The sequence below is a fragment of the Melospiza georgiana genome, chromosome 4 (assembly GCF_028018845.1).
Source record: "Melospiza georgiana isolate bMelGeo1 chromosome 4, bMelGeo1.pri, whole genome shotgun sequence".
NCBI lineage: Eukaryota > Metazoa > Chordata > Aves > Passeriformes > Passerellidae > Melospiza > Melospiza georgiana.
The window spans coordinates 4037191-4060343 of record NC_080433.1 but is presented as its reverse complement, the minus strand read 5'-3'; the positions used below and the strand labels follow the sequence as shown (position 1 = coordinate 4060343).

The following is a 23153-nucleotide window of genomic DNA, read 5'->3' as shown; positions in this document are numbered from 1 at the left end:
CTTATCTGAGTCTCAGCTGACAAAAAAAAGTAACTACAGGTAGCTGAACACACCCAGCAGCCAACGAGCCATGACTCTGCAGGACACAGAGGTGCCCATTGGTCTCCTCCTCGAAGCTGGTCCCTCCACCCAGAGAGAGGAGTGAAAGCAAGCAGAGGGAAGATGAGCCAGCCCAGGCTGATCAGGAAGATCTGGGGCATGGGAGCAGAGCAGACAGCGAGGGTCAGCACCACGCCAAGCTCCAACTCAAGCAAGGGGGATGGAGGCAAAGCTGAGCAGGGGCACCCAAGCACTTGGCACTTGTCTCACCCTGTCCTAGCCAAGGCCCTGCTGCCATCCCCAGAGAGGGTGGCAGAGCAGGACATCAGTGTCCCCGTGCAGGGGGAAGGACTGGCTTCCCCCCACAGCTGTGGGGAGGGACAGGCAGCTCAGGTGCTGCCACCTGACAGGGGAAGCAAAGGAAAGGAGATGTGGGCCAAAAGCATCACTTTGGGCTCCACCACTAAGCACAAGTTGGAAAAGTCCCAGCATCTTGGGACATGGGTGCTGCCCACTCTGTGTGGCTGCCCAGCCCTGACATTGAGTTTTGCATCCTCCAGTTCTGCCCTCTGAGCTCCAGTGGAGCACTTGGCAGACAGACAGACCCAACCCTACAGGAATTCTCCACAGGACCATCCCCAGCCCAGCACTGCCACCTCCCACCCTGCAGAAGGACACAGAGCCACGGGCATACCAGGAAAACACCCTCAGAGGCAGATGGAGGGCAAGCACTGAGCCCAGGCTCTGCCAGCCACCTGGGAGAAGTCACCTTCTCCACCATCCACAGCTCCACTCCCTGCTTGGGCCAGTGGATGGCCATGCATGTGGAAGTCAGAGACCAGGGAGGAGTTTTCCCTGGGCAAACACACTGGGAAGCAGGAACATGCAACAGTCCTGTTCCCTTGGAAAACCCTCAGCTGGCCACGACTTTGCAGAGCAGGAACACATCTGATGCTCCCAGTCTTCCAGCAGCACTTCCAAGCACCCAGCTGAGCAATCTCCCCATGCCCACCACCACCCCAGGCAGGATCTGGGCAGTTCCCACTGCCAGGTGACCACAGGGGACAGGAGGGGGACACCAAAGGACAGCTCCAGGGAACAGCAGCACTCACCTCTGGCCGATCTCTGTGGGTGTTGACTGCTTCAATGTTCAGGGAGATGGATTCCACCCGGCAGCCTGCACAAAGCAGCACAAAGGGACAGATCAGCAGGGCCAGAAGGCACAGGATGTTCCCAAGGGCCCCAACCACAGATCCCTGCTCTTCCCCCAGACAGCCTGGAGTCAGGAGGAGGGACAAGTCACCCCCCCTGGCATGTTTAGGAAGGTCTCACTCACCATAGGCTACCGGAGTCAGCTTCAACACTGTGTGCAGGGGACATTTCAGGTAGGGCATTTCATCTGCAGAGACAGCAAAGCAGGAGGGTTACCTGAGCAGGAGGCTCAGACACCTTCATCCCACGCCACAGAGATGCACACTGCTGTCACAGACACATTTTATGGAAAATCCTAAGGAAAGTATTTTTCCTCCTGAGAAGCTGAGAGGCCTCAGAAACAAAATGTAAACAATGGTAATCTGCTGCTGTGGAATGTAACAGGTGCATCTGTGATTGGTCTCATGTGGTTGTTTCTAATTAATGGCCAATCACAGTCAGCTGGCTCAGACTCTGTCCAACACACAAGCCTTTGTTATCATTCCTTCTTTTTCTATTCTTAGCTAGCCTTCTGATGAAATCCTTTCTTCCATTCTTTTAGTGCAGTTTTAATATAATATATATAATATAAATAATATATTCGTATATAATAATACAAATAACACTAACATATAATTAATAAAATTATATAATAATGTATCATTAATATATAATAATATAAAATAATAAATCAAGCCTTCTGAAACATGGAGTCAGATCCTCATCTCCTCCCTCGTCCTAAGACCCCTGTGAACACCATCACACACTGCAGGATGTGAACAACCCAGAGCTGTATCCATCATCCCTCATCCTCCCAGGGACAGGGAGCTCACCTGCACTCTTGTCCAGGAAATAGGCCAGGAGACAGCGCATGACAGCCTGGTGGCAGATGACAAGGACGTTCTCTTGCCTCTCCAGCTCCATGATCACCGGCTCCAGGCGCTGCACCAGGTCCTGGTAGGACTGGGGAAGAAAGGGAGGGAGGTGAGGCATGGAATCAATGCAGAGAGCATCCCAAAGAGACAACGGTCCTTGTCTTGGTACACCTCCTGATTCCGTGCCTCTGAGCAAACCAAACTGCTGAAGACAAATAAATCCTCATCCCCAGGCTGCTCTGGAACTTCTAATTCTTCTGCAAGAGAAGGAGGCATTCACATCTCACTGAATCACAGCTCAGGCCTGGAGAATTAATTAAGGGAAGCAACAAGGGCTTTGAAGGTAGAGCCTCTCCATCATCTTGACATCTGATTTGCTACAGGATTTCAAAGTTCTGAGAAGTCTGGAGCAACCTGAGAAACCCCAGAGTTTTGAAAGGCCTCATAAAAACCACAACAGGCAGCCAGAAGGAGCCCCAAACACCCAGAGTTGGTGTCTGAGATCCCCACATATTCTTCTGGCAGATACAGGGTCATGAGGATGCCTCCAAAGATTTTTCTGCAATGTCTATGGGCATGACTTTCAGTTTGGGGATAATCAGCTCAATTCACAGCCTAAAGTATCATCCAGAACTGATGTCCATTCCCACCTCATTGTGTCACACCCTGAAAGCAGACTGCCAGGAACAGAGATATTACCATCAACCCTTAGGGAATGATACTGAGAACAAGGTGAAAATTGCTTTTTTTGGAAATGAAAGGAAAGAAAATTAGGCCAGCACAAAACTGCCAGCGGATATAACAACGGGAGGTTGGACTAGAAACCTCTAGAGACCTTTCCATGTTAATTTGCTATAAAGTCAGTGGGACTGTTTGTTAAGTGACATATTTCTTAGTGAGGTCTTCATATAGCAAGATTTTGAAAGAGCTCAAGGTAGAGGTAAACATGAGCCCTGCTCTCTTTTAATTTTAGTTTCTTGGAGCACCCACTGCTCCTCTGCTCAAGAGTAGAAGACAGAATGAGGAAAAAAAGGCCACATTTAAAGTACAAGCCCTGCAGACTTTGTCCCTGCACACCTACCTCCCCAGAAGGATAACGGTAGTAATATTTATCCTGGTCACGCAGAGCAAATTCCTCTGGGTGCTGCTCCCTGATTTCTTCATAGGTCATTTCTTCACACACACCCTGCCAGGACAGGAAAGCAAGAGGTTACTGGACATGCTCTCAGCACAGCCTCCAGACAAAACCTCTCTTTCTCTTTTGCGCAGCTGTTGTGGCTGCACAGATACTCACAGCATCAATCTCATTGAGTGCCTTCCACTGCTCATAGGGCAGCTGGAGAGCTTCTGCTGTTTGGATTGTCCTCTTTAGCTGACTGGTCCAAATTTTGAGGTCTTTCAGGTTCTGCTCTTCCACAAATTTGTTCAGTGCCACTGCAAACTGTGGGACATAGAAAAAAAAAAAAAAAAAAAAAGAGGTTGATTGCTGGTCCACAGCTTCCTTTGTTCCCTATTCCCAGTAAGTGCTGCCTTCCACAGGCACAAAGATCAGCCTAATGCTCTGAGGGGAAGGGCAGCCATACATTCATTGATCCCCAAGAGCTGCAGATGGATCCTCAGCAGCCCAGCTGTCATCAAATATGCATTTTAGAGAGGAGTAATGCAATGATTGACTCTCACAATTAACAGACAAATATCATGTATATAGGTTAAGAAAAGTTTTATAGATTTAGTTATGTTTTACCCCCTCATGTGGTTATCAAGGGACATCTGGGAGGGTTGGCTTGTCACTGTGGTGACACCTGACCTCCAGTCAGAATTTGAGGAAATGATCTCCACCACTGGACAGCAAAGGTGGAGTAAATATCTGGGGTGCTGCAAAGAGAATCCACCAGATTCTCAGATGTTCTCAAGAGTGGCTGCTTTCACAGTGGACAAATGGGATGTGTACATCCAGGAGCCAAAAGAAACAGATCTTCCACAACTGCAGTGTCCATGACAGAACAGCTGGGTCTGTGCCTGAGGAGCTGGAGAGTGCATTCCAGCCAAGCAGCAGGTTCTGCAGCACATGAACCTCAAACCCACACTGCTCAGGATGCTGGAATCATGGAAACCTTCTGGTGACTCAAAGCTGGAGAGAAGTGTTTGTGTCCCAGCTAAACCTGCAGCCCTGCTTGTGGCAGCTGAAGTTTAAGTGTATTGATACTACAAATCCAACCCGTGCAAGCTGGTTCACTGCACCACAATGCCAAAACCAGTGGGAATGCCACTTTTCTCTTGTTCTACTTCTGTTTCTGAAATAGGAAAGTAGCAAAGAAGGGGTTGATGGACAGAACTTTGGAAGGGGTTGAAGGATTTAAAGGGAAAACCTCCATCGTTAAGTTTTCATCGTAACCTTTTTTTTCTCTCTTCAGTCTTCTGTTGTACTTTCAATAAGGTTTAATAAACCCTGCTAAACTATGAGTAACCATTCCTCACACATTTAACCCAAGGCACAGCACCTACTGCAGCCACGGGGGGACATTTTCCATCTCCCTCACCTTCTTGCCCCTGTTGGAGAGGCCAGAGTCGCCTCCAATCCTGCCCTTGAGGTTGAACTCGCTCTCCCCGTGCCGGCAGAGGTAGATGGTGCGGGGCTGGACGTGGATGTTCATCAGGTAATAAACAATCCTGCTCTGGATGTGGTCCTGCACCCTGTTCACCAGGAACCGCCGGCCCACGTCGATGACTTTGATGAGAGAAAGTTCCCTGGGGACAGAGACTCTCTATTGTATGTGTGTGTATATATATATGCATATAATATAAATAATAATATTATATTAATTATATATCTATATGCAAATATATACAAATATATATTCTACATTATATGGTTATTTTTTATATACATAAATTATATTTTATAGTATCTATATATTTTTATATATCCATTATATATTTATATATAAATATATTTATATATTTAAATATAAATATATAATGTATATTTTATATATTATATACATTTAACATATATCTTTATATATTTAAATATATTATATACGTTGATATATATGCATTCAATACATAAGTCCAATATTTCTTAATAATTTCTCATCCTTTCTGTAATGATAAGGTCTGATTCCAACTTAGACCCCTCAAATCTGCAAATTAAGAACTTTCTGCTTTTCATTCTTCTGTCTTTCCTCTTTTCCATAAAGTTATTTTTCTTGAAAGGGCAAAAAATCAATTTTATTTTTAAACAGAGATGAAAATCTTAATGAATAAAATGCACAGGTTAGGGATCTTGATTTCTTTTGCCCAATAGCTCCATATTGCTTCTGTGACAGGGAGCATAAGAAAAATTAAGTAATTTCACAATGTCAATTTATTCCTCCCGTTTATTTAGTGTTATTTTTTAACATAATCACAATCCCACATCATTTGCATTGATTAGAACAAAACATTACAATATACTGGAACAATTAATATAGATATTAAAAGAGTGGCCATCATGAAAAAATATATTCTTTTCAATATTCTGCTTTGGAAGTTCAGGTTGTCTTCTGGCACAGGCATAACCTCTATAAATGTCACTTCAGTTAACACCAGCTGAAAACATCTGGGCTGTGACACCAGATGTGGCATCATGCAAGGTTTCAACCTGCATGACTCTCTTGTAGCTGCTTCCTTCTGGTTTACAAGTTCTCCAGGGAGCACTTTTCCCTTTTCCTGCTTTCCTGTCATTCTCCAAAGCAGCGGCCCTGTGAGTTATCTCTGCCCATGTAATCACCCAGCTCAAAGGATTTCCTGCAGGCTATTTTCAGCAGGGAGCCAACAGGTAGTGGGGATTCATGGAGAGCTGAATAGCAGCAGTGTAATCACCACCCCTCCCCTTGCAGCAGCAAAGAGGATTAAACAGGACTAACAGGGAACATGCTGCTCCCCAGGACAGGGACAATCCACACAGGGCACACAGGAGTGTTTGTGACCTTGGAGAGGCTGGGAGGTGCCTGCAGAGTCAGGCAGGACAGCAAAGCTCTCCCAAGGCACACAGGCAGGAGCCACAGGGCTCGCTCAACCCTGTGCTTTGAACCAAGCTGTCCCTTCCCTTCACTGAGACAATGAAAAAAGCACCTCAACCCCTCCAACTCAAGTGCTTTCCCAAAGCCTTTGTATCTAGACCTGCAGAACAAGGTTGAAAACAGCTCATCTGAGCCCAGAAGAGCCTGGCAAGGCATCAGTGCCCATTTCCCTGGCACAGGGCCTGGGGAAAGCAGCATTTTCCTATGAAAGGCCTGAATTCAAGCTGAGGCCAGGCCATATATCATTCTAGCAGAGTCAGATGTTTGAAAACAAAGTGAAATACAGCTCCACCCTTCACTGCTGCTCTCCTGGCAGAGGGCAGGTGCTCAAGGCAGCTCAAAGTCAAGGTCTCTCACCTGTCATAGTCATCAGGGTCGAGGGGCTGGTAGCTGGCTTGGTAACAATTGATCCTCTTCATGAAATCCTCCATGGCATCAGTGGAATTACAGTCCCGGTAATCTGGGCTGGACAATTTCACTTCCTGGAACAGAAATTTAAAAAAAAAAAAAAAAAAAAAAAAAAAAAAAAAAAAAAAAAACAAACATGCCACAGGGAGAGGTTAGGAAGCTTTCCAAGCCAGACAATGCTAATCTGGAATTTTGAAGTCATGCCAAGATCCAGTGATTAGCTGAAACTAAGTGATGAGTTCTTTATAGTCATCACTCATCACAGGGCAGAAAAGAAGCAAATTAGACCCAAAACCAAGCATCAGGTGGGAGAATTTGCTATCAACCATTGCATGATTAGTACAGAAACCCACCAATCCACTCCCATTCTCCCAGAAGTTGGGCTAGCACTGCACCACCCAACAGCAGGAAAGCTGAGCTTCCCAATGGCTAAAAAACCCCATCAGGTTCAAATTCAAGCTGAAAAAGGGAAGTGCATGAACTTAAACAAGATCCTTATCCCAGCTCAGCAGCAGGACCCTGAGATGGCAACATTTAAACCCTTCTTGTGCATTATTTGCTGCAAGCTGTTGGGCTGAAAGACACCACAAACAGGCAGTGTGAATATCTACAACTCTCATGGACTAGTTCCTGCCTGAACTAATCTAACAGGCTGCTTTTCCTCAAGATTTGGGTTGTAACAGCAGCATTACACACTGGTAACTTCACAAGCAGTCCTGAAACCAACAGGATAACACCGTGGATCAACACATGTGGCAGCATCCCAGGCCTGGGGTGTATTTTCCACAGCACTAAGAGCACCATTCATCTGCAGTTCCCTGTGGAGCAAAATCTCATGCTCAGCTAGGAGCTGATTCTCTCACCCTTCAAGCATTAGTTTCCAAATAAAGGGATTAAAATCCTCAAAAAAAAAAAATCCAGCTTGGGGGAAAAAAAAAAAGTAGCAAACAGAGCATTTTGTTGTAGAAAAGGCTGTATGCAAAAAGTTGGTCACTGGGATAAGAGCTCCCAGCAGGAGCAAAAGACACTCTTCAGCCCCTGGCTGCAGCACAGTTTGCCTCCAGTGAAGCCTTGTTGGCTGCCTCCAACCATCTTTTTATCTTCCACGTGCCTCAGCAGAGTTTCCAGGATGATCTGCTTCACTTTCTTCCCAAACATTGATGTGAGGACCGCACCTGTAGTCCCCCAGTTCTGTCAGGGCTTTGTTTTTCCCAACCCAATTCTTGTCTGAACAGCCAATCTCTGTATTCCTCCCAGGCTCCCTGTCCTTGCTTCCATCCTCTCTCTAGGCTTCCTTTTAGTGTTTGATTTTGAGTTTGCCCAGGAGCTCCTCGTCCATCCTGGCATTTTTGATGGCTGCGTCACAGCTGAACTTGGAGAAGATGACCCTTGAACATGAAACCAGTTTTCTTGGGCCCCTCTTCCCTCCTGGGCTTTTTATCCCACAGTACTCCAGGCCAAAACCTGCTTTCCTTTCATCTCACTTGACAGCTGCTGCAGCACAGGCTGCCCTGGAGCTCCACATTCCTCAGCAGCCCCTCCTTGCAAGGTGCAGCACAGAGCAAACAAGGACAGGTGCTGTCCCCTGGAGAAGGAAGTCACCAACACATTCCAGGAACCTCCTGGACTGGCAGTGCCATGCTGGGCTGTCCCTCCAGGCTGGTTGAAGCCCACCATGAAGACCAGAGCTTGTGAGGGTGATGCCATTCCTATCTCTCTATGGAGGGAAAGCAAAAGCAGGACATTCCCACCAGTGCCACACTTACCATAACGTTGGTGGCAACCACGTTGGGATCATTGCAGACAGATTCAATGAAGAACACCTGTGAAGCAAAGCAGAGCTCAGCTGAAAGCCACCAAAATAAGGTTTATAACATTCAACCAGCTCCTTGCTCAACCCAGCCTCCTCCCTGCTGGACCAGAGAGCTCCTCCTCTGCCCCACTGCCATCCTTTCCCTCCCCACGGCTCAGTACAGGGAATGAAGGAAGATTTTCATGTTTTTAATCAAACCCAGCAGTGAAATCTCCCTCAGACAGGAGCAGCATGAGGACAACACATGAGTTAAGACAAGATACACCAACTCTACACCACAGTGGGCCTCACAATGCAGGCACCAGACCCATGGCACCAACCTTGAACCCGTTCTCTTTGGCGAAGTTCAGGATCATCCCTCTCCTCTCCCTCGTGGTATTGGTGGCATCAAAAACCTTTAAAAGCAAAAGATCTCAATTAGCACCACAAGGGCCTGGTTTCCCAGAGAGCCCCTCCTCAGAGGAGGGACTGCAGAGGATGTTTGGGGTCAGCACAGCTGCCAAACCCCATCTGAGCACATCTGGAGCTCACCGCAATCTGCCCGGCCTCCTCCGTCAGGTACAGCTTCACATCCCTCAGGGCAGCCATGGCACATTGCCTGCAAAACAGGGACAGACATGTGGCCCTGGGGTCCTCAGGGTGTGGAGGACACCCTGAAGTCACCAATCCCACACGGATTCAGTTTTGAGCCCTCAGAATCCTTGGGAGAAAATCAGAGCCCAACTCTGAATTTCAAGTCCAGGGGAAATTCAGAGCGCAGCTTCTCTGTCCATCAGCCCCAAACTGGGTAACTCTGCTCCCAGCCATGGGCCTCAGCACCATGTGGGGTCAGGGAGCCCACCCTCACCTCCTGACTTTCATGGCCTCCTCGTTGTCAGGACGGAAGAAGTCATAGGAGCTGTAATGCTTCACGGCCTCCCGGCGGTACTCCCCAACGTTGAAAACTGGGTGGGAAAAGGAAAACAAAACAAAAAAACAAACCATAAAAATGAGGGACATGACTCAGTTGTGTACCTTCTGCAGTTAAAGCAAGCTGGGGGCACAAAATTACATCCTAAGGGCATCCCTTGGTCTTCAAAGTGAAGGAGAGCCCAGGATACGAAAACACAGGTATTTCTATTTGGCCTGTGGGATCTTGGAAACATCCCCCACTAACTCCCATCTCCCAAAGCAGTGATCTAGAGGAACTCCTGAGGACCAGACCTCCTGCTCTCCCCTGGCAGCCAGTGCAGGCCTCACCTTTTGTGGGGACACCGATCCAGTTGAGGTAGCGCGTCAGCTTCTTGGAGATGTAGGTCTTGCCACGGGCTGGGAGGCCAACCATGACTATCACAGTGGGGGAGTTGGCAAGCTGAGGCCCACAGGCTGCAAGGAAAAAGAACAGGAGCTGTTAATTCTCTGCACTGACCCAACAAGGCACTTGTTTTCATCTGGACTCCTTCCAAGTGCTTCAGCAGCTGGAGGAAACATGAAAGCCACATCCTGATGGGTGCAAAGTGGGCAAGGAGCCAGGCCAGGCTCTCTGGAGAGCCTCTGTGCCTCAATTTCCACATTTGCAACCAAAATAAAAAATAATTTAAAGAATAAAATTAAAAATAAGAATAAAATTCAAAATCAAGGCAAGCACAACTTCCCATTCCAATGGCTTGGCAATTCCATGAAAAGCTCAATGACAGCCAAGGATTTTGGACCTGTCCCTGCAGCAGTGTCAGTGCTGAAATACCAGATCTGGTCCAGATCTTCACCCACAGAAAGCATCTCCTAAAATGTTTGACTAAATTTCCAGCTGACACACAACCAGCTAACTGGACTTTCTGAAGACAGACAAGGCAACAGAATGACAGAACTAGCAGCATTTAAAAGCAGATATCCAAGTACATTTATCCCTTTTTTCCTTGCAAACCTAAGCTCAGTTGTTGGGATTTTTTGGGTTTGTTTTTTTTTTTTTTTTTTTTTTTGGTTGGTTGGTTGTTTTTTGGTGGTTTTTTTGTTTGTGTTTTTGGGGTTTTTGTTGTTGTGGTGAAGAGGGTCCATGTCAAACAGCTGGAAAGAAAACCCCATTGGCAGCATTTGCAGGACAGGTGGGACCCTGCAGGGGATTTCTCACCCACCCTTCCCTCCATGCACCCGGTGAGCAGAGAGCTCATAGGAAAGGAATGCAGGGAGTGAGTGGCTGGTGGCAGAGCCATAAAACCCCATTAATTACGGCCTGGGTGGAGAGCTCTGCCTGCCTAACACAGCTGCCTGAGGTGGCACAGGGGATGCCAGGGGCACCCGGGGATGGACACGGGGGCTGGGGGAGGTTTTTGTCAGGAAAAGGGCAAAAAAACCTGAGAGGTACCCATAGAACATGCAAAGTACACCCCCTTTGAAGAAAATAAATAAATCCAGCAGCTGGAGAAACCAAAATTAAGGCCACAAGGAAGATTTATGGCACTGGTACCCACATGGAAGAGCCACCCATCATCTTCCCAAGTTTCTCACCAAAGCAAATCAGCAGGCAAGACATTAAAAATTACCTAAAATATGGTTTATTTTTTGTTTCATTCCCCAGGCTGGAGCTGCCCTCACTCCTTCCCTTTGTGCAACCTGCCCCGTGCCCAGTGCTGCATTTCAAAACCCCAGGGCAGCTCCCAAAGATTTTGGCAGCAAGTGCCAATTTTCTGTGCTGGGGCACAAGGGAGCTGTGCAACACGCCCAGAAAAACACTTTCCCTGCTCCCACAATCTCACATCCTCATCCAAGCTATGGGTGCAGGTCTGCTTTGCATAAACCCCACACAATTATTAGATAAAGGGAGGAGGAAGGGGTAACACCTGAATAAGGAAACTCTTCCTTTCCCTACCTGCCTGAGGACAAAGGGTCTCAAAGAGCAGAGCTAAGAGGATTTAGGGCCATTAAATAGCACTGCAAGAGTAAAGGGACAATGCTGGACACTGTTCGTGTCCCTGTGGCTCCAGGCAGCTGTGACAGCCCCAGGGCTGGCACTGTGTGGGCACACACGTGTCACCTCCAAACACCCAAAATTCAAAATTTTTTCTGCCCTTGCACCATGGAACAGCACCTCCCAAAACACCACAGCATCAGCGAGCAACTTTTCATCAGCAATCCGAGCCCAAAGCAAAAGTCTCCGGGAAACTTTGCATCAGGGATGAAACAGAACCCAGTGTTTTGCTCCCGGTGCTTCACAAAGGCCTCATTCATCATTTCTTTTCACCACTGCTGGGAAGCTATCAGGGATTTCAATGCATATTCATTGCTCCTTATCAACATCTCCAGCCAGGTAAATCAAGGGCAGGGATGACTTTCAGGCTCAGTCGGGAGGGAGGGTATTTAACAGGAGCTTATCACTTTTGCTGTTTGCCAGAAAGTCAGTGGGTAAAAGAGGAAGAGGAAAAACAAAATATAAAGAACGCCCAGCCCAAAAGGGAAGGAAATTTGCTTCTATAAAAAGTCGGATAGAACAGCCACCTCCCCACTTGAGGCATTTTCACTGTCTCCTCCTAAGTATTCCCCAAACCTCCCCCAAGCCCGGACTGCACGTTCTGTCGGTGCTATTTCATTTTCCCAGCTGCAATCCCAACACCTTCCCTGACCCTGCCCACCGCTGCCACCGCCACCGAACGGGACCGTGTGTCCCCCGCCCTCCGAGCCCCAGGGACGGGGGAAAGCGGCCACAAGGACGGAGAGAGGCAGCGCAGCCCCTTCCCCGCCCGAGCATCCCCCTCCCCTCGGCGCCTCTGCCCAGCCAGCGCCTTCGAGGGCTCCCCTTTCCCAGCCCCTACGTGAGAGACGTGCGGCGTGACAGCAATTTAATGGACCGCTGTCGAAAGGGCAGCTGGAGGAAGCCCCGCAGCCTGCCCCGGACCAGCCAGCACACCGTCGGAGTGGTTCTTCCACACCCGGGATGCGCCATTCCCAGAGGATGCTCACACCCGGGATGCGGCCGCTCCCTCCAGGCATCACGCTGGAAGTGGTCCCCGTTATCCCGCCCTTCCCTCCCACCCTCGCTCTTTGTTGCTGCTGAGGAACTAATAGCACGTTTAAAATACCTCGAGTTAAAAAAAGAGTTAGCTAAAAAAAGCCTAAAAACCCTCATCTCACATTGCACAGCGTGGCTCGCTCCCACCCCGAGAAAATATATTTACAAGCCACATTGTGTTATTAATAATCCCCTCGGTGCCTTAATATATCAAATACGTTATTTTTTTCCGCTACCAAAAGAGAGCTCTCGCTGAGAAACCCGGCGAACGAAGTGGCAAAAAAACCACTGCGTGCACAAGGGATTTCTCTCAGAGGTGCCAGTCCTGGAGAGAAACCCGGCCACAGAGACACACGTGCAAAGCATTAAGCCGGGAGACGCTTTACCCCACTCTAAGCACAGCCCCCGGGCTGCCCAGATGTGCAGCCTGTTGCTGCAATCCCATTTCCTCGGCAGCTCCCGCATCCCAACATCTGCTCCAGGGTGCCTGACCCACAGCCACGGGCAGCACCAGCTGGCAAGTTCACTCCATGTCTATTTAAAAAAAAAAAAATATTATTTAGAAGGGGAAACTTTCCAGCCAAGGTAAATAAACATCGGAAGCGACTTTAAACGCCTGATGAAGGCAAGCGGCGGAAAGACTGATTCACGCAAAGCCACTTCCATCCCTCCTCGCCAGGCTGCGAGTGCCACCCCGTCCATCCCGGCTCCGCGCATTCCTGCCAGGCTCCTTTAGAGCTGGGAGTCGCACAACCGGCAGATTGTCAGTGTGGCTGCTAAAGAGCTGCTTCCTGAGCTTTCGGATTGGATCACGATTCAAGATTTGCTTTATAGTAACACCGGGGTGACCCAAACATTTTTATATTGCGAGCTTCAGAGACAAGGGGACAGCAATGCAGGAGTTTCAGCGCTAATTTGCGCATTCCCCTCCACCTGCCTCCCCATCCCCTCGGGGTTAAACAGCAAACTGCAAACGGCTGTGTCTGCTTGGAGTTTTAAATACATTGCCCTAATCCTCCCTGCATCTCCCCCCAAAACAATTTTAACACGCTAATTGGACAGGATTTGGAGCAACCCGGTCTAGTGGAAGGTGTCCTGTCACATGGCAGGAGGGTTGTGGAACGAGATTATCATTACGGTCCCTTCCAGCCCACACCATTCACGCTTCCACCATTAACAAATCCCCGGGCGAGCCGCTGGACACGGCGCAAATCCCGGCTGCGAGGTGAACAACCGAGGTGAACAACCTCCTCCCTTCCCTTTTAATCCCAGCGCTGGCAGCGCAGAGTGGAAATGGGGCCACGCGTGTGGCGGCGGCACCTCCCCGCATCCTGCGGGGCCATGTGACAGCGGAATGCACCTTCCTGCCCTGCCCGAGTCACGGGATGGCAGCGCCGGGATGCTGGGGATGGGATGCCGGGGATGGGATGCGGGCACCGCCGGGATGGCAGCGCTGGGATGCTGGGGATGGGGCTGGGATGCCGGGGATGGGGAGATGCGGGCACCGCCGGGATGCTGAGGGTGGGATGCGAGCACCGGGGGGATGCTGAGGCTGGGATGCTGAGGCTGGGATGCGGGCACACCGAGGAGAAAGGATGCTGCAAAGAGCCCCGCCACGATGCGCGGAGAAAGGGGAAGAGTTCCACTCCCCATCCATCCATCCCATCCCTCCATGCCATCCCACCGGGATGCTGCCGTGCCCGTACTCACAGCGGCGGGGCAGCGCCGGCCGGTTGTCATTGGGAAGCCAAATCTTCTGGATGCGGCTTTGCGTCAGCTCCATGGGCATTTTTAAAACAAAGGTCTTTTTGCGCTCCGCGTCCACCTTGATGCGTTTGAGGGAGGGAGGAGGAGAAATAAAAAATGGAGGGGGGAGGAGGTGGGGGAAATATATGATAAAAAATAGAATAAAAAGGGGGTTTTGTTGCAGTCGGTGGTTTGGGCGAGCGGCTGCGGCGCTTTCGGATGCTGCTGTGAGCCTCGTGAAGGTTTTACGGCAGGAGGGGGAGGAGGAGGAGGAAGAGGAGGGCCGGGTCTGCAGGGCACAAAGCCGGGCAGGAATGGCCCCAGCGCAGCCGCTGCGCGCTGAGAGAGAGCGAGGGCGAGCCCCGATGGAAAGCGGGGTAGAAAAAAATATAGATATTAAAAAAAAAAAAACAGGAAAAAAATAAAATATCTTTCCTTTTAAATCGGAAAAAAAAAACAGCAAGAGAAGAAAGGCAGCAGAATCTCCACGCGAGGCAGGCGGGGAAGGAGCGGTGCGACAATCGCGGCTGCTGCTCGGGCCGGCTCCGCTCACGATGTGCCGGCAGCCGCCGCGCCGCCTCTTTCTATCCCGACAGGCCGGGACCGCCTCCGGGGCGGGGCGGGACGGGCCGGGCCGGGCCGGGCGGGCGCTGCGGCGCCGCCGGGGAGGAGGAGGAGGAGGAGGAGAGGGAGGAGGATGGGAAGGAGAGGGAGGAGGAGGATGGGGAGGAGGATGAAGGCGCGGATGCCGGCGCGGCCCCTGGCGCCCCCTGGCGGCCGCGGCCCGCGCTGCAGCGCGGACAAAGGACGCGCTTTGTTCCGCGGGGGGAGCGCGACACCCACCCCGCCCCCACCGATCCGCGGGGATCCGGGGGGCGCAGGGGACCCCCAGAGCAAAATATTCACGGTCAAATGAATGCCCTATTTCATTTCTCGCGTCTTTTCAACCAACGAGGGGATGCTGTGTAAAATGATGCAAAATGATGTAAAATTATGGAAATTGAATTTAAGTTTTTAATGGAAAATGGAAACTCGGCAATAAAAAACTTTTTTAAAAATGCTTTAAAAATAAAAAAAAAAAAGGAGTAAAAGATGTAAAGAGAAAAATATTAATTAGACATTAATTAGGAAAATAAAATAGGGAATAGAGGTGAAAATAAGAAGGGGGAAAGGAAATTTTACAAAAAATTTGGAATAAAGTTGAACAAAATAAAAAAATAAAATTAAAAAAATTAACTATAGGCAAATAAAATAAAAAACAAATTTTAAAAATAAAACAGAGGGAGGGGGAAAGAGAAAGGAACCCTAAGTACAACAGCGGTGGGATGCGGGGGGGCTCCGCCGGCGCGCCCCTTGCGCCGCTCACTCCGCGGTCGGCGGGTTCGGGCCGGGGTCCCGGGGGATGCCGGGGGTCCCGGGGGGTCCCGGGGGGCCGGGGGATGCCGGCCCTGCGCTCCTGCACGTCGCTCACGTCGCACATGCGGTGCCGCTTGCGCCGCCTCCCCCGGAGGGGATGCCCGGGATGCGGCGGCTCCGCCTCCGCCCGCGGCCACCGCGGCTGCTCCGCCCCGCTCCGCGCCCCTCCGCGGGAGCCTCTGCTCGCAAACGGGCGCAAAACGCTGATTTTTATTCCATGTTTTACAAATTTATTATTATTTTAATTTAATAATCTCGTTTCATTATTTATTATTTAATGTTTTAATAAAATTATTTTATTATTTTTATAATCTTATCATTTCACTATTTTTTCTTTATTTTTTCTTTATTTTTTCATTTTATTTTTTCATTGTTATTTTTTCTTTTTATAATTCTTTTTTTATTTAATGTTTTAATAAAAATATTTTATTATTTTTATAATTTTAGCATTTTACTATTTTTTTCTTTTTTCAGTATTTCATTATTTCATTTTATTTTTTCATTATAATTTACTTTTTCCTTTCACTATCATTTATTATTTAACGTTTTCATAAAATTATGTTATGGTTATTATTTTTCATTTTACTATTAATTTCATTGTTCTTCATTATGTCACGTTAATATACAATAAATAATAAAAATATAATAATAAAAAATAGCAATAAAAATATAGTAGTAGTAGTAGTGATGACGATGATGATGATGATGATGATGATGATAATAATAATAATAATAATAATAATAATAATAATAATAATAATAATAATAAATATTTTTTATTGGTTTATTAAATGTCTTAATCCACTCGCCAGGTTCCTGCAAGTTATATTTCCACTCTAAATTAGGCTGCAAACTGCACCCCAGCAATGCTGACACCCCCACACAGGCTCTTTTTGCAGCACAGAGGGGTTGGGACCACCCTGAAAATTCCTGTGATGGTGCCCAAACCCCCTTGTCCCCCAGCACTGATGGGGATGGTCCCACCTGGCATGGAGGGGTTTCTTTGGGAGGATTTTGGGGATTTGCCACAGCAGGGAAATGTGGGATTGTGTCACGGGTGGGAAGAGCTCTAGAGGTGGGAGCATCTGCTTTGATGGTGTTGAATACAGCAAATTTTGCTTCAGAATTTAAAGCCTGCTAAGGAGCATCTCAGATACCTAAAATGTTCAATAATCTTTTTTTACTTAGGGCATCTTCCTTCTCTGGAAGCAAAGGCTTGTATTTTTATAACGCATTTAGAAGGAAGATATTTCTGGCTAATTCCTTACATGGAGCCAAGATGAAGTAAAAAGTGCACAATCTTTCCCTCTCCTACACAAAGGGGAAAAAATATTCACAGGCAAAAAGAAAAAAAAATTAAAAAAAAAATTTAAAAAAAGCTACTATGAGGGAGCTGGAAAAGAACCAGAGATTTGGGGTGTGGGAAGGAAGATGGGAGAGAGCTGTGAGTGCTCCAGTTGGCAAGGATGGGATGGGAGTGAGGCACAACAGCCCTCCCTGCACCACTCTGCACAAAATCCCCAAATCCTTCTCACATGTAGGGCAGCAGAAAGCCTGTTCCCAGCTAGAGCATGAGTCAGAAGGAGGACAAAAATTCACATGATTTTACAGGACGAGGAATTCAGGCATCATCATCATCATCATCCCCCTTCCCCCAGCAGCTCTCTCCCCTCTCCATTTGTGAGCTCTTTCCCACCTCACAAATCACCACCCCCACGACATGAAAAGGAGCCCGAAAGCGAAACCCTGCCTGAATTAAAATCACAGTCGCTTCAAATTAGATCCACCTAGTGACTCTTGGCTTAGAAACTCCCAAATAACTGGAGCGGAAAGCTTCGACTCCTAAATAAGTGGCCTGGATTTCAAAGGCACCAGCGCCCAGCTGCTGCCAGGGAGGTCAGCTGCAAGAAGCATTTCTATTTTTAAGGCACTTGCACCCTGGGGAGAGGGCAGGGATGGCACTAGGTGCACTCAGAGGATTATTTTTTTTCCCCCCTCCCAAATCGTGCTATGCAAAATCCCAGCTTCCTAAAAATAGCACCTGGAGTGGTAAATAAAACGCTGCTGGCAGCTGCCGTGATAAGAAGGCCAAAGGGGTGCTTAGCTCAGCGATTTTTCAGGAAATCAAGTCACTGGTGCAGCCTGGATGCTGTCAGGGGGATGTGTCAGCTCCTGGAGAGCCACCACAGGCACAGGGTGACACGGGACAGACAGACAGGGATGGTGTCCCACACCGAGGGACAGAGGGTGGAGCAAGGAATCAACCAGCCAGCGTGTGTGCCACACATACCCCAGTCAGGAACTGGCAGATGTTTAAAAATTGAGAAGGGACAGGGGTATAAATGCAATGCCAGGGTTTGAAATGTGAAAATCACGGGGGAAGAAATTGACCTTAAGAGTCCAAGGGATTAATGCAGAAGGTCCAGAGAGGTGGGAGAGGGAGGTACAAAAAGGGAAAGTCTGGAAGAGAAAGGGAAAAACTCAATTTTTGTGAGACTAGAATACCCAGCTCTTATGGGGTTTACATTCTTCAAACTTCTCTGAAACACCAAAACTAAAACCTCTCAATTCCCTCTTTTGTTCCACGGCTGCTCCAACGTCAAACTCACCTAGCAACCCATCCTGACACAGTGGCTCTGGATGCATCCCAAAATAACAGCTCCAGACCTCATTCTCCATCCCCTTTGGAAGAACCCACTGGTCACCAGCCAGCCTTCCCTGTCATCAGAATGCCAGCACCAACTCTGACTAAGCTGTGATTCACCCTCCTCTTCTCAAGTCTTTTTTTTTTTTCAATTTATTTATTTGATTCCCTCTAAAGGAAACTTGGAAGGGAAGGACCAGTCACGTTCCTGCCTACATTCAGGGCAGCACACATCCTCTCCTTTGGTTGTGCCTTTGGGAGGAGATGCCTGGTGGCATCCCAGTCACACATCCAGGAATTCTTTGCATGGTTTGGGTGCCTGGGAGCTGTGTGTTCATCTCTGTGTAGGTGCAGCCACACACTGTGCGCCCTTCATGTCAGGGCAGCTTCATCTGCAGCACTTTCCAGCGTGGCCTTGGTTTACCGGCCTGGAATGTGGGCACAGAGCTCAGAACCACAGCAGGGTTTGGGTTTAAAGGGATTTTCAAGATCATCCAATCCCAGCCCCTGCTGTAAGAAACAACTTCCACTATCCCAGGCTGCTCCAAGCCCTGTCCAACCTGGCTTTGAACATTTCCAGGGATGAGGCAGCCACAGATTCTCTGGGCACCCTGTGCCAGGGCCTCACCACACCCACAGGAAGGAATTTCTCCCTAATATCCCATCTAAATCTACTCTCATCCAGTTTAAAGCTGTTCCAAAGCGCTCCCTACCCCGGGAGAGTGGTTGCAAAAGTCAGGCAGCCGCTGCCCAGACTCTTATTAGTGCGTTAATGACATTGTCTTGCAACTGAAAAAATTATTCCTCTGGGCTGACCAAGGGGAATTTATATAGTTTTCAGGGAAAAAAAAAAAAAAAAAAAAAAAAAAAAAAACCCCACAAAAAAAACCCCACAAAAAAATAAAAACAAAACAACACCAAAAAAACCACAAAAAAACCCCCCCAAAAAAACACAAAACCCCCCAAAAACAAAACAAAACAAAACAAAAAAAAAAAACCAACCAAAAAAACCCCCAAAATCAAAAACAAACAACAAAAAAACCCACCCAACAACAACAGCAAAAGCAACAGAGAAAAAAAAAAAAAAAAAAAAGAAGAAGTGCTAAAATTTTGCAGTCACAAAAAATATTTTTAAATAGTGGGATACTGAAGAAGCCAAGAAAATTGTCTGCAACATTTTTCGGGGAATTAGATGCTTTCAAAAAGGTCAGGAAGGAAATCAAGTGGTTGATGTACCCCTCCCCTTGCCAGCTGGATGCTGAGCGGTTTTCACTGCTGATGGCGCTTTCTTTGGAAGGACTTGAGAAAAAGCTGCTGCGGGTCAGCCTGGTGGCGGGGAGGGTGCTAAAAGCCTGATTTTATCAGGCTGATAAAAATGTTTGGAGGGTGCTAAAAGTCTGATTTTATCAGGCTGATAAAAATGTTTGGATTTGGAGAGGCAGCTGGAGTTCACGGTCCTTTGCGCCTGCAGTTTTCAATTGCCTCCCTGCCCCTCGCAGGTATTTCTCTTCCAGCAATAAATAAACAGGGAACGAAGTGTGAACTGTACCTGCATCACCACCCTCCCTCTCCCTCATCCCACCCAGCTCCTGATGCCCGGGAGGGAACACCAAGATCTCCTGCATCTGTCCCTGCAATGAATCGGGGTGAAATTGAACAAGTTGTGTTTTCTTCCTCATTTCTTGCCTGTCACCTTCCTGTTTTTGCAGTCTCACGCTGCTTTTCTTCCTCCTGCCGCAAAGGGGAACAGAAATCAAGCCAAAACATCTCCTCACGATATTATTTGCAGACAGCAGCATTAGGGAATCACAGAATGGTTTGGTTCCCATTAGGGAATCACAGAATGGTCTGGGTTGGAAGGGACATAAAAGATTACCCAGATCCAACCCCCTGCCATGGGCAGGGACAGTTTCCACTGTCCCAGGCTGCTCCAAGCCCTGTCCAGCCTGGCCTTGGACACTTCCAGGGATCCAGGGGCAGCCACAGCTGCTCTGGGCACCCTGTGCCAGCACAAACTCTGTGCCACAAATAGGACACCTCTCAAAACACACAGATCACTCCAGACAGGGTTTCCTGCAGGGATTAGGGGTTCCTCAGCAGGGATTGACCCTGAAATCAGGGGAGCTCCTGGTCCCTCTGCAGCAGGGAGGGCTGAGCCCTGCCCGGGGCGCAGGATGCAGGGCAGGAACATCGTGTGCCCCAGGGCTCTCCCTCCTCTCCCCCACCAGTGCAGACACGAGTGCTCCTTCCTGGCTGTGCACAATCCATGCAGTTTTCAGCCTGTTGCACCCTCTAATTGCACCTGGTGTGCTCATGAAACTCCTTCCTCGGCTGGTTTTGAGGAATTCCAGTCATTGCTGACAGCACTGGGACACCACGGGGCTGCCACAGCCTGCCTGTGGCTGCAGCTCTGCCTAAAAATAACCACAAGCGGAGGAAGGGGGGAAATTCAGCTTGTGGCACTGGGAAAGCAGGGCTGAGCCCCGGAGAGGGAAATCCCCACCAGGGCACAGGGCATTGCTCACCCCGCTATCAGCCCCTGTCAAACACTGCACCCAGGGCTGGCCTTGCTTTCCTGGCAGCCAAGGACAGGAAAAGCCAGGAAACGGGTGCAGAAATGCAGAATTCAGGCTCATTCGGGTGATATAGCAGGTTGGGGACCTGCTGGTTTTGCTCAGCCCTCTGCTCTGAGCTCCCTGTGTGGTGGCACTGCCACACTCTGAACCACGCAGGAACTCCTTCAAGTAAACTCCTCCTTGAAGCCAACACTCTGCAAAGGTGTTTGTTTGTTTAATTTCTTTTAGTTTATAACTCTTCAGGCAGGAGGACAAGGGTTCAAACCTTATTTTCTTTTCAGTGGTTGGATTTGTGCCCTAACTTGAAGGTGTTTGGTTATACCTGGCTGAGTTAAAGGGTAGCAGGAAGGGAAATGGGAGTTATAAATGCAATGCCTGGCTCTGATGAATATGGGGAAGAAGGAAGGAGGAGAGCCTGGATTCAATCTCAATTTATCAAATTAAAAGTAAAATCAATCAAGGTTTCCTCCACTGTCCTCAGAGAGGTGGAAATGCACATCCAAATGTGCCTTGGATGACCCAGTAAATCTTAAGACCAAAAATGGAGAGGTGTACAATGGGTGTCCATTAGCCAGGACTGATGACCCCAAAGGAGCCTCCCAGATGGAGGTTCATATTTAAGAAAGGAGCTTTATTTGTAATTTAAAAAAATTATTACATTCCGTAGTTCTCAAAAAATATAATTTGGAGATAACACTCCAAAGCTGCAAATATCCATTAAAGCAGGGACATTTCACAAAGCTGGCAGGTCTGCTCAGAAACTGGTCCAGGAGGATTGAGCAACGTCCTGTGAAAGTTCCTGACTGTACAAGACTAGTGCAAAACAAAACTCACCCCATAAATGGGCTAAACCATAAAGATAATTGACTCCATAGGTGGTAGAGAGGGTAGATTTAGGGTAGATATTATAAATAAATTATTTACTGTGAGGATGGTGAGGCCCTGGCACTCAGAAGTTGTGGCTGCCCCATCCCTGGAAGTGTCCAAGGTTGGACAGGGCTCAAAGCAATGTATTTTTGTGGAAGGTGTCCCTGCCATGGCAGGGGTTGGAGCTGGATGAGTTTAAAGGTCACTTCCATCCCAGGGCATTCTGTGATTCTACGAAACACGGGTTTCTAAAAGTAGTTATGGGGTAATTAAATGGCAAGAGGTTGGGATATTCCAGTCTCAGGAATTTAATACTGGTTCTTCTTGAAATGAAACCTGGCTGCAGAAGTTCAGGCTCGGGTCTTAATAACAAGGGTTAAAGAGTGCAGATCAGTCAGAGAGCCACAATTCAGGTTTTGGCATTGTCAGAGCTTCTGAAAAGACAATATTCACATTATCTTGGCACGGGGTTGAGCCTTCTACTCCCAGGTACTTTTAGTTACATGAAAGGAACACTTCCCTGTTTGCACTGTTATTTTAAGGTGTGAAATTCCCCACTGAAAATCCTGGGATTGCTTTAGGGTGTAAATCCACAGGCTGTTGGACTTGACCGCAGGTTACCTCATCCCTAATCAAGAGGCCACAGCCACCTGCGACAAGGCACTGATCCAGCAGAAAAATCCTGCTGCTCTGAGAGAAAAGTGTGTTTACAGGGCTGCTCTGTCCCCGCTGCCAGATCAGATGTTCCCTGTCCTGCTGCTGCCAGCAGAACTTGGCATGTGTTACCACAGTGCCTTCTCCGGGAAAACCAGCAGAATTACAGCCACGTGCTCATGTCGCAGACAACTTTCATGAAAAATCCTTTCCTTAGGATTTTTTCCTCCTGAGAAGCTGCGAGGCCTCAGGAACAAAATGTAAACAATTATTATCTGCTGCTGTGGAATGCAACAGGTGCATCTGTGATTGGCCCATGTTGGTTGTTTGTAATTAATGGCCAATCACAGCACAGCTGGCTCGGACAGAGAATCTGAGCCACAAACCTTTGTTATCATTCCTTCTTACTCTATTCTTAGCTAGCCTTCTGATGAGAACCTTTTCTTCTATTTTTTAGTATAGTTTTAATGTAATATATATAATAAAATAATAAATCAGCCTTGTGAAACATGGAGTCAGATCCTCGTCTCTTCCCTCAACATAAGATCTCTGTGAACACAGTCACATGCTCACACCTGAACCAGACCTAATTTAGGATTTTAATGGTTTAACCCCAGCTGGGAACTCAGCCCCACTCAGTCTGTCCCCCCCAGTAGGATAGGGGAGAGAACTGGAAGGTAAAAGTGAGAAAACTCATGGGTTGAGGTACAAACAGTTCACTGGGTAAAGCAAAGGCCACGTGCACAAGCAAAGCAAAACAAGGAATTCACTCCCCACTTCCCACAGGTTTCCAGTGATCCCCAAGAAAGCAGAGTTCCATCACATGCAGTGGTGACTTGGGATAGCAAACACCATCACCTCTTTCCTAAACACGACAA

General features: G+C 48.1%; 1 protein-coding gene across 6 annotated transcripts in view; it reads right to left on the bottom strand.

Moving 5' to 3' along the window:
- PFKFB3 (6-phosphofructo-2-kinase/fructose-2,6-biphosphatase 3) overlaps nt 1-23153 on the bottom strand; it is a 45575-nt gene that overhangs the window by 5479 nt on the left and 16943 nt on the right. For 2 of the 6 annotated variants that reach the window (XM_058022479.1, XM_058022480.1), the window contains exons 1-13: nt 14083-14649; nt 9630-9755; nt 9238-9334; nt 8922-8988; nt 8711-8785; nt 8344-8400; nt 6527-6651; nt 4646-4853; nt 3400-3546; nt 3187-3291; nt 2064-2193; nt 1376-1438; nt 1152-1216 (exon numbers count right to left, since the gene is read on the bottom strand). In XM_058022479.1, the coding sequence (XP_057878462.1) occupies nt 1152-1216; nt 1376-1438; nt 2064-2193; nt 3187-3291; nt 3400-3546; nt 4646-4853; nt 6527-6651; nt 8344-8400; nt 8711-8785; nt 8922-8988; nt 9238-9334; nt 9630-9755; nt 14083-14161 (1344 nt within the window). In that variant the 5' untranslated portion in view covers nt 14162-14649. Of the gene's footprint in view, nt 1-1151; nt 1217-1375; nt 1439-2063; nt 2194-3186; nt 3292-3399; nt 3547-4645; nt 4854-6526; nt 6652-8343; nt 8401-8710; nt 8786-8921; nt 8989-9237; nt 9335-9629; nt 9756-14082; nt 14650-23153 lie in introns of those variants that run through there. The other 4 variants (XM_058022475.1, XM_058022476.1, XM_058022481.1 and 1 more) reach the window with 3 other exon arrangements.